Below are 11,852 nucleotides of genomic sequence, written 5' to 3'. Positions count from 1 at the left end.
GGCACTGTTTGAGAAGGATTAGGAGGTGTGGCCTTGTTGGAGGAAGTGTGTCACTGGGGCCAGGTTTTGAAGTTTCAAAAGACCAAGCCAGGCCCAGTGTCACCTTTCCTGCTGCCTGCTGATTAGAATGTAGTTCTCAGATATTTCTCTAGCACCATGTCTGCCTGTATGCTTCTGTGTTCCCTGCCTCGATGATGGTGGGCCAAACCTCTGAAACTGTAAGCCAGCCCCAATTAAATGCTTTCTTTTGTAAGAGTTGCCATGGTCACATGGTGTGTCTTTACAGCAATAGTAGAGTGACTAGGACAGTCAGAGTTTGTTAGAGGAACAGAACCAATGGGATGAACACAAACACAAAATTCAATTCTGTTTATTTAGAGAACCCTGATGAATACAGTTCCCAATGGTGCAATAGTGGTATTTTCACCTTGGGGTAATCAGCAACTGTCTAATTGGATTAAGCCCTGTTCAATAGAAGGGATTTCATGCCTGGTTCTGTAAGCCTGACTGGAGAGGTCACAGACCCTTGAGGAAAACCTACTCCTGCCATTAGTCCTAAAGCAATCTACTTTCTAACCATATTCTTTATGTATATCCTTACACCCACAGACAGACGCAGCTTACACCACCCATCAAATGAGCTTCTTTCTTCAACAGATGGAGGTTACCACAGAGATGCACAATGGGCCAAAAAACAGACCATAGTGCCCAGCCCCAACCGTTCTACCTAAGGCTTGGAGAACTTCACGGCAGAAAGATTATAAGAGTCAGAGGACTGCAATGCCTGCTTCAAGATAAATGTCTTCTAGATACAAGGACTTTGTGCCCATGAAATCTCAATAACATGGCTGCCTAAACAAGACCGACACAACTACAATACCAGTCAACGTTCCACTGTGAATGGGGGAGCTGCGGCAGATCCCACCCCGAGAAGATGAGCTAGTGGTAACTGATAGCGCCGAGAGAGGGAGGACCTGTGCTTTTGCAGGGATGAGCTCCCTGTCGGGTTATCCAGTTCCAGCTGGCATCCCTATACATGTATAAACACATGTATACATAAGCAACACTAAGCAGACTCAGTAGATTTTATGTATGTATGTAAATGTATATGTTTAATTTATTTATAGAAGAGGTAAATTTGAGAGGGAGTGTGGAGGGAGACAGAAGGCAGTAGAGGGTAGAACAATGTAAATACAATAGTCATGTATGAAATTCTCAAACAAATACATTTAAATAAAAAACAGTCAAAATCAAGTCTTCTGGTTATGAAAAATAAATTTCAGCATGTGAATTGTTAGGATCATAACCACCTGATTCTTTCATCATCAAGAGACTGATGACATCACCACCCACAAAGACTGGAATAATCCAAACACTCCACATTCCAATGACCGGAATAACCAAAGTGTGAACGTGTAGAGTGGCAAGCTGGCACACTGAGCTAACTTACTTCAGGCCATCCTCCCTTTTAAGATGCTCCATCTGCCTACTCCAACTACTGTACCATGAATGTTGAGGTCTGATGAAGAACGTGTATGAAATTATTTCATGATCTGGACAAAATAACTGGTGAGAGTTTGTGCTTAATGTCAACTGAACTGAGTGGCAGCTAGTTCCTTTTTCTGCATGAGATAATTTCCTTTGGGGTGGATTAAACAATGGAATTTTGTAACTTTTTAAAATGACTTTTCACTGGGCATGATGGCGCACATCTTTAACCCCAGCACTTTCGAGGCAGAGGCAAGAGGATCTCTTGAGTTCTAGGTATCCTGGTCTACATAGTGAGTTGCTGGCCAGCTAGGGCTACACAGTGAGACTCTGTCTTTAATAAGGAGAAAGATTTTTATTACATTTATTTGTGTGAATGTGTTTTGGGGGAGTATGTGTATATGCACATATGTGGAGGTCAGAACCCAACATGAAAGAGGTGGTTGTCTCCTTCTACCATGTGAACCTGGAGCTTGAGCTCAGGCCTTTTGGTTTGGTTTCTGAGCTAGGATCTTACTATGGCTTCTAGACTGGCCTCGAGCTTGAAGGTCTACTCTCATCTCTGCCTTCATGAGCACTAGAGTTACAGGGATACATTGCATGATTGGCTAGGTTGTGTAAGCTGCAGGCTAAAATCCAAGGTGACTGTATAGATAACCTAAACTTTATAGTTGAGCCTCCAGGGAGCACTCTAAACCAATTTTAACCAATTTTATATGCAGCCACTCTTGAGAAGGGGCATAAGTCATGTGCTGTTATCAGTCCCCGTGTTGTTCTTGTTGTGATCATCACAATGCCACATGCCTAAAAACAATTAGTTTCCTTCCTAAGTGTACAAATCGGTAGACACAAAGCTGAAAAGTCTGGGTATTCAGGACTCAAGGGGGCAATGGGGTAAGGGATTAGGGGAGTTGTAAGTGTTTTTATGTAGAAAGACATTCAAGGAGCTACAGAGCCTTAACTGCTAGTCAGGGTCACTAGGACGAAGCCAGAGAGAAGTAGAATTTCCCACAGCTTATTATGTGTACACAGGGTTCCCCACAACTTATTCTGTGTACACAGGGTTCCCCACAGTGTACTCTGTGTACACAGGGTTCCCCACAGCTTACTCTGCATACGCAGGGTTCCCCATAGCTTACTCTGTATAAATGGGGTTCTCCACAGCTTACTCTGTGTACACAGGATTCCCCACAGCTTACTCTGTATACACAGGGTTTCCCACAGCTTACTCTGTGTACATAGGGTTCCCCACAGCTTATTCTGTGTACATAGGGTTCCCCACAGCATATTCTGTATATACGAGGTTCCCCACAGCTTACTCTGTGTACATGGGGTTCCCTACAGCTTACTCTGTATACACAGGCTTCCCCACACCTTGCTCTGTGTATGTGAGGTTCCCAACAGCTTACTCTGTATACATAGGGTTCCCCATGGCTTACGCTGCATACACAGGGTTCCCCACAGCCTACTTTACATACACAGGGTTCCCCACAGTTTACTCTGTGTACACGGGGTTTCCTGTTGATGGAGAGAGGGTCCACTTGTTTTTCCCAGCCACCCAGCTAGATTACACCTGAAATAATCACACAGAAACTGTATTAATTTAAACACTGCCTGGAACATTAGCTCTAACTCCTTCTTGGCTGACTCTTACATCTTAGTTTAGCCCATTTCTATCAATCTGTGCATCACCACGAGGTCATGGCCTACCAGAAAAGTTTCAGCACATCTGCCTCCGGGCACGGATCCATTGCATCTCCCTGACTCTGCTTTCTTTCTCCCAGCATTAAGTTCTGTCTTCTCTGCTTACCTAAGTTCCACCCTATCAACTAGGTGAAGGCAGTTTCTTTATTCATTATCCTATGAAAGCAACACACAAACAGAAGGAACTCCTACACCAGTTCCCCATAGCTTATTCTGTGTACATGGTGTTCCCCCCCAGCTTGCTTACACTGTGTATACAGGGTTATCCACTGTTCTGTATCTACTCTTTAGATAGCACTAAACTTATTCAACTCTAATCTTCTTTTTACTCCAGGAAAAGAATGAGATACAAAATATCAATCCTGTTACTATTGGTTTTAATGTCTCTGTGTGCCCTGTATAGAGAATATCATTTCAGGTAAATGGGAAAACTTAATGTTGTATGTTTATATGTGGTAAAAATCTGGTGAGTCAGAAAGTTAACAGGATTGCCCCTTAAGTAAATCCACAGCCAAATGCATAAATCCAAACATACACAAATTATATTCAAGTGGATCTTGACTATAGAGCCCCTGTCACCACCTTTTGTTTCTCATTATGTCAAAGACTTTTTAAGAGTGCTGTAGATGGCCATGCATGGTGGCACACACCTTTAATCCCAGCACTTGGAAGGCAGAATTAGGCAGATCTGAGTTGGAGGCTAACCTGGTCTACAGAGCAAGTTCCAGAATAGTCAGGGATTTGCAGAGGAAACCCTGTCTCAAAAACAAAAGCAAAAAAGCTGTAGGAGAAGCAGTGTGAGGCTACCACCTCCTGAAACAGATGACATCTTTAAGGAAAGAGGTCCTACTGTTGATGACTTAAGGTACAAAATGTGTAGTCACTCCATAAATGTGAAACAAATAGACTTCCTAGTTAATAACAAGTTTCTACTAATAACACGAATTAATCTCATTAATTTGTCTCCAGGAGTTAGTAGGTTGTGAACATGTTACTTCCTGAGATTGTAGCTAGCTTGGTGGTAGAACATTGCCTAGTATGAACAAGGCCCTGAGTTCTGTCTCAAGCATGGCAAGGAAAACATGAATATATAGGACATGAGGCTCCAATGTAGAGATCCTTATCACGTTTACTACATTGTCTGGACAATCAGCAGTGCACTTCAGTAGCATATTTTGCAACATTAGTTAATAAGAAAGCTAGATGACTTGTGGAAACCCTCTGTAGAAATCTCAAAATAATATAATGCTTTTTTTATTCCCCCTAAGTATGAAGAAACTGCAGATGACATATCAGTGCTGGTAAGTGTTTATTTAAAAATATGCCATGACCTGTCATCTGAGGACAAAGTTGGTTGAAAGGCTTGACTACCCATGAATCCATGTCTCCTTCAGTCAGATTAAACCAGCTCCGTTTTATAAACACATGCCAGGTTGCTATGCCAGGAAAAAAAAGCAGGTGGGCAGAGTGCCACATCTGATGGAGGGGTAGGAATAGCTAGGGCTATTTGTCAGCAGGAGGCAAAACTTAAACCCTGTGAACTTCGTCTCTTTGAAAGCCCTGGGCAAGCACACAAGCACAAGGCTTGATTAAAGACTGCCAGGAGCCACGGTCATGAAGTCTCTCAGCAACATGACTGCCTAAGCGTGAGCTGAACAAGGACATCACCAATAGACAGGACTAAGTGTACGGGGAGGGGCTACCACAGGACCTCAACCCTGCACAAAGAACCACACACACAAGAAACGCTGAGAGTGGGAGAAATTGTCTTCTCTAGGGAAGAGAACACCAATTAGATATCCGATATCAAATAGTCAGATCTGAAAACATACATACAGGTAACATTATACGGACCAAACAGGTTATATTTAAGAATGTGTGTATACATATATATGTATATATATATATGCATGTAATCAAAGAGTTAATGAAAAAAGAGGCCATGAATTTGAACTAGAGCAAAAAGGGGGCATATGTGAAGGTTGGAAGGGAGGAAGGAGAAAGGGGAAATATGAATTAGGGCATAACCTCAAAAATAAAAGAAATAATAATAAAAGGCCATCAGGAGATTGCAGTAGCCTCCTAATAGTGGATTTGGAGAGGATTGTCATGGGAACCCACAGTGGTGAGCAGCATCTATGATATCTGATGCTGACTGTGTCCAGCACTGTGTCTTGTGATGATTCTGTGACTTACAGCATCCTGAGTGGACCAGGTCTGCCTGGGCCATGCATGAAAGGGATTGAGAAGGAAGAGAGCTGTAGGCAGTGGTGCTCACTTGTGATCCCAGCACTAGAGCATGGGGGCAGCAAGATCAGGAGCTCAGTGTTACTTAGCTGCACAGTGAGTACAGGGCCAGCCTGGATAGACAACAACAATATACAAAAAAGTATGTTTCCTCTCTCAGTAGGACAGCAGCTTTTGGTTACTCCAGTGTAACAGAACCCCCCCCCCCCCCCCGGGAAAGACAGAAACATTCAAGGAGTGTCCACTGCAGAAGAAGGTGGAAGAGGGAATGGGTTAATATACTTCCTGGAAAATCTACTTATTCATTTATTATTTTCTTTCTCTCTCTTTTCCTTTCTTCTTCCTTCCTTCCTTCCTTCCTTCCTTCCTTCCTTCCTTCCTTCTTTCCTTCCTTACTTCTTTTTGAGACAGGTTTCTCTGTGTAGCTCTGGTTGTCCTGGAACTAGCTCTGTAGACCAGGCTGGCTTTGAACTCAGAAATCCGCCTGCCTGTCTGCCTCCTGAGTGCTGGGACTAGAAGTGTGCCCCAGCATCCTCCACTCTAGCAAACGGATTTGCTATCATACATTCCAACAATAATGCCTCCTATTATCATTGGTTCCTCTAGAGTTGGAGTTCTTTAACCTAGTGCACCAATACACACCATCTGAAGGCAATGGCAGTCAGAGTTAGAGTGGAATGCCATTCCTTGGTCACTCCCCACCCTCAATATAGTCATATAATCTACAGCACAACCCAGCTCCATGCCTGACCAATCTCTTCACCAGCTCTGCTCAAGATGAAGTCTCCACAGTGCCCTTCTACCTAGGCTGCCATTAGAGTGTGGGGCAAAGAGGAAAAATGACTTCAAGTATGATAATAAAAGATCTTTGTGCTTCAATTTCCTTATCTAGTAATATGGGGATGAGAATAATAATGATGGTGATAGCATCTAACAGAAACAATAAACAAAGGCACGGCAAGGCAAGGGAGCCCAATTTCTATGAGCTTGTGGCCAGCCAGGGCTACAGAATAAGACCCTGACTCAAACAAAACAAACAAAAATCCAAACAATTTAGAGGCAGAGATAAATTTGGAAGTGAGATGTCAGGAAGCTGAGGGAACTTTAAATTCTCCCTGTGCCAGGGAAGTGGACAGGGGAACTAGGGAAGCCATGAAGGCTGCTGGGCAGCACAGTCTCCATGCTGATACTATTGGAGCTCATCTGTATTGTTCATTGTGGACTTTATATCTTAGACTATCTTTCCTTTAGGTCCCCGGAAAACCAGCCAGAACCACAGCTGCCAACAAACTGGTTTAATTCCACGTAAGAATGCAAATCTGAATCTGTGAAGTGAATTCATGAGTGTTGATAGGTGGCACCGATGGCACTGTCGGAAGTGTGTGTGCTTAGTGCCAAGGAGGCAAGAAGGGCATTGGATTCCTTGGCCGGGAGTTATAAAAGTTTGTGAGTTACCTCAGTGCTGGGCACTAAACTGTGGTCCTCTGCAAGAGCAATACACACTCTTAGTGGTTGGACCATCTTTCTAGTCTCTTCTTTTCTTTCTTTCCTTTATTTGCTTTTTTTTAAATATACATTTCTTGAGACCTAGTCTCAGTCTATATACAGCCCATGCTGACTTGACCTCAGTTGTCTCAGCCTCCTGATGATTGGGCCATTTCTAATATGATGCTTCTCTGGTTTATCATGGATTTGGATTAGACACAGCGGGATGCTGCCTTCAGATACAAGGCCTTGGGCTAGACACAAAGGAATGTTATCTTCAGATACAAGGCCTTGGGCTAGACACAAAGGAATGTTATCTTCAGATACAAGGCTTTGGGTTAGACACGGTGGAACGCCACCTTCAGTTACAAGGCGTTGGGCATTGGTAGTAACTCTCCTGATGCCAGGATGACATATTTTACTTTAAAATTCTGTCTTTCTTACAGATACAGCATGAACTCGACACACATGCGCATGAGAACTACCAACTGGTCAGCTCCGATTGTGTGGACCGACACGTACAATTAGTCAGCCTTGAAAAAGTATTATAAAAAGCATCCGGTTGCCGTGGGGCTGGTTGTGTTTGCAGTGGGGAGGTAATAATGTCAGGTGTCCCTTACACTCGGGCTTTTCATTGTAGGAAGTGGGGACTAAGCTGCTTTAGAATTATTCTCTAAGCCAATTCTTGCCATAATTCAAAATATCACCTCTCACATGATCCACACCAAAGGATCCCAATTCCCCAGGTTCCCTCTATGATCTGATCTTCATGATCTTCCTCCAATAATAACTTAATTTCGTGGGTCTTTTACCAGTCATCTTAAAATAAGTTTATACCTCTGTTATAACCACTCCTCACTATCCCTGCATTTAAGCATTAAGTAATTTTCTCTATCCTATGTACCCCCGGTGATAAGTAACTGCCTTTTGAAAATCCCACTTAGCTCTGCATATCGACTCTCAGAGGAACAGAACAAACTAAGGGAGCTGCAGCCATATGCGGCAGAATTTTTATATGCTACAGTTTTCTGACCACTAATCATAAGGTTAAAAAACAAGCCTATAGCTGGGCGGTGGTGGTGCATGCCTTTAATCCCAGCACTAGGGAGGCAGAGGCAGCTGCTGAGGGGTGCTGCTCCACATGGGCATAGCTCAGGAGAGACAGGCCCAGTCTTAGCATCTTTGTTGGGGTAGCAGATCTTCCAACAGCATTGTGACTTAGCGAGGCCAGTCTCTTCCTTCTCTTTTCTCGTGTACATGCTTAATATTACAACACCTGTGTAGAACAGTCCACTCAACAAGCATTCTTTCTAGATGCGTGAAGTATTCTCTGTGGTAGACCATGTTTAGACACGAGAGTGAAATAAATTATAAAACTAAAACTGAACGAAATGTCTTCTATGATCACATAGGAATGAAAAATTTTAAATCAATTATAGGATAAAACAAGGAAAATTCATAAATATGTGAACATTATATTGGACACTACACACTTTTTTAAATTTAGCTTACAAACAATGGATTTCATTATGACACTTTCATACATGTATGTAATTGTGCTATGCTCATAGTCACCTCTCGTTAGTGAGACTGGGTGACTACACCTTCTTAACTGATACCATATCAGGCTTTCAACTGATTAATTAAATGGACCCCCTTTTAAGAGCTGTCCTGCACCACTTCGTCTGTAAAAATTAATGCAGACAGATGCTGGGCAGCAGTTAAAGAATACAGCAGCTTAGAAGAAGACAGAAGAGAACGTTTTCATTAGCTAACGGAGGTTTCTGAACCGGTCACAGACATATGGGCAGCTAGGACCCCCTTTATTTGAACGGCAGCATCGAGCACAGAACAACTTCAGCAATGCTGTTCATACTTCACAGATAATATTAGATGTCCTACAACGTCTTCTCCTGACCGTTAGTTATGGTTTATCATTAGCCTGTTTCTCAAACTGTAGACCAGTATCCAGGACTTATTTCTAAGGATTCCATAGCGTTACTGGAGTGTAGCCCCAAATGACTGCCCTTCCTCTTTCAAACTTGCCTGAGTCCATCATCGCCCCGAGAATCTCTTCATGGTTTCCAAGAGTGGAAATGAGAAAATGTTTTCCAGCGCAGTGATCCTGCTCCCGCAGGAAGGCTCACGGTACAGAGCAACGCGGGCTAGAGTGCCAGCTACTACACTGACTTGGTACGCAGAGCCGGCCGTGCACGGAAGGCCCAGCTGCAGGAGCCTAAGCAGACATCCTTCACCTTCCCCTCTGCATTGCCCTGGCAACCCTGAACTCTGTCCTTCGCTTTGCACACAGCTCAAAACGTGCCTCCTTACCTCGCTAGCTTCCTTTCCCTCTCACGAAGAGCCCCTCTTCCGTCCCATGATCTATAGACCCCGTTAGTGTCCCTTTCTCCTGTACTGCTCAACGCGAATAGGGGCTATCTGGTTGCTTGGTTGCGTTGCTGGAAAAGCTAGGACCAGGCAATGGAGACTGTGTATGTTCCACACAAACTGGAGGAGGAAACTCAACTGCTTCTTATTTATTTTGCAGATACCTTGGGTACTACTTGGGTAACTTTCTGATATCTGCTAATACGTTCTTCATGGTCGACCAAAGGGTCATCATTTACGTCATGTTGGACGACTTTTCCTATATGCCACTGATAAGTCTGAATCGTCTCCGGACGTATAAAATTTTTAAAGTTAAGCGAGAGAGGAGGTGGCAGGACTTCAGTATGATGCGCATGAAGACCATCAGTGAACACATCGCTGATCACATCCAGCATGAAGTGGACTACGTCTTCTGCATGGATGTGGATCAAATATTCAAAGGCAGCTATGGCCTGGAGACCCTGGGCGAGTCGGTAGCTCAGTTACACACCTACTGGTATAAGGAAAGAGCGAACAAGGTGCCTTATGAGAGAAATGAGGCGTCAGAAGCTTACATACCGCTGGGGCAGGGGGATTTTTATTACCACGCTGCTGTCTTTGGAGGCACAGCCACTCAGGTTCTCAAGATTACTACGGAGTGTGCCCAAAGAATTATGAATGATAAGAAAAATAATATCGAAGCAGTCTGGCATGACGAGAGCCACTTGAATAAGTATTTCTTTCTCCATAAACCTACGAAAATCTTGTCACCAGAATTTTGCTGGGATTTACGTAAGGATAAGACTCCTGATATTGAGGCTGTTAAGCTCTCTTGGAATTCTAAGCATTATGAATTTCTTAGAGAGGAAGTATAGTCCCCTTGCCCTTGCCTCATATTTCTGAACTGAAGAGTATCAGTTTCCTTGGAAAATTAGTACCTGGCATATTTTCACGATAAAAATCCGTTACCAAATGGCAAGCCCACCAACAGCGAAGTCACCTTCGGCTCACCTCCGTGCTGAGTGATGCAATAAGGGGCAGAGGGGTCACAGGGTGAGTCCGCTGGAAGCAGACGGAGAGGCGGTAATTTCGCATTGTGCGGATGCTGCAAACATAGTGTGCTAGCTCATGATGGAACAGAATAGATCCTGGGACTAGAAAAGGACACGAAATATCCCAGCTGACGAGAACCCATGGTCTTGTGGCTGCTTTCTTCAGGGATGTCGTCGCTGCTATATTGAATCAGAGAAGCTGTGGTCATTTTTGAAGCCCTCACAAGATAGGGTCCATCAACATTCCCTCATGGGAGGAGGGAAGGGCTCATGAGATTCATGAGGCTCCTCCATGCCCCCCGAAGATACATAAATGGTTAATGGTTTCTGGAAAAGAAAGAGGCTTTTTGTGAATGTAACTAGACAATAAATTGTCCATGATCTTTAAGTAACAGCAATAAACTCTTTGACTCACTAAGGTAGACTGGAATAGAATAATTTCTTTAATCTATTGCTATTTCCTTTATCTGGGATGAATTATAAGCACACTTCCCAGGAAAAGCCTTGTAACACTTGGTACCTTCATAGAAACAACAGAACCAAAGATGAGTCTTGTAGGTGCAGTTGTATGGCCCATTACAATGGTTAACGCATGCAGCTGAGGCTGAACGGTCTGATGTTGGAGTGTCTTCAGGGACTGTTCTGAAGGAACACTTCCATGGGGCATTGGTATGCGGTGGGAGGCCTTCTTGCTATTGTGGCTACTATATAGACCCTGCTATGGGTAATACGACATGCAGTTGAGGCTGAGGAGGAGTGTCCTGACGGGGGATTCCAGAGTGGACATCTTTATGTGATGCAGAATGGAGTGACCTTTGATAAATGGGGTATGCCCCAAAAGTGGCTAATAGGTTAAAGGATGTATTGAGATCCCTGAAAATAGCACACTTGGAATGAGGATATGTGCATACTCTGGCAGCAATGTCATGGCCTCTGCTGTAGGGACGAGACAGGTGCTGAGGCTGAGCTGTCTGCCTGGAAAGAACTTGCCTGCAAGGAGAAGTCACAGTGAGAAAAGGGCACGGAGATGCTGTGCTCTGCCTCAGCTTCTGGAGTTTGTCAGTAAATGTGGAGAGGAGAGAGGACAGAGGTGAGGAGACCCCGACATCGGATATTTATTATTTGTTTGTTTTGTGTGTGTGTGTGTGTGTGTGTGAGAGAGAGAGAGAGAGAGAGAGAGAGAGAGAGAGAGAGAGAGAGAGAGAGAGAGAGAGGGAGGAGGGAGAGAGAGAGAGAGGAGAGGGAGAGAGAGAGGAGAGAGAAAAGAGGGGGGAAGAGGAGAGAGACACAGAGGCAGAGAATGCATGCAATGCCATGTACGTGTGTAGGAGCCTGTTCTCTCCCTCCACAGTGAGTTTGAGGATGAAAACTCAGGCTGCCAAGCTGTGGCAAGCATTTTTAGCCCTTAGTCTGTCTCAACAGCCCACATCTACCTTTTAACACAGAGAAAAGAAATATCCAGAGCTCAGTTTTAGTAAAATAATATTAAGAGCTACACTATTCAGGATC

General features: G+C 43.9%; 1 protein-coding gene across 1 annotated transcript; it reads left to right on the top strand.

The window, feature by feature from the left end:
• Nucleotides 1–382: 382 nt before the first annotated feature.
• LOC126491235 (N-acetyllactosaminide alpha-1,3-galactosyltransferase-like) lies at nt 383–10,479 on the top strand. The gene is given in 6 exon segments (XM_050126755.1): nt 383–1,569; nt 3,527–3,610; nt 4,461–4,493; nt 6,691–6,744; nt 7,377–7,520; nt 9,473–10,479. Coding segments are annotated over 5 exon segments (1,002 nt in total). The 5' UTR covers nt 383–1,569; nt 3,527–3,533; the 3' UTR covers nt 10,167–10,479.
• Nucleotides 10,480–11,852: the final 1,373 nt, after the last annotated feature.

This window comes from Alexandromys fortis, unplaced genomic scaffold (genome assembly GCF_014885135.2).
Source record: "Alexandromys fortis isolate MF-2015 unplaced genomic scaffold, M_Fortis_MF-2015_v1.1 scaffold_268, whole genome shotgun sequence".
Taxonomy (NCBI): domain Eukaryota; kingdom Metazoa; phylum Chordata; class Mammalia; order Rodentia; family Cricetidae; genus Alexandromys; species Alexandromys fortis.
This window is presented reverse-complemented; position numbering and strand designations above follow the sequence as displayed.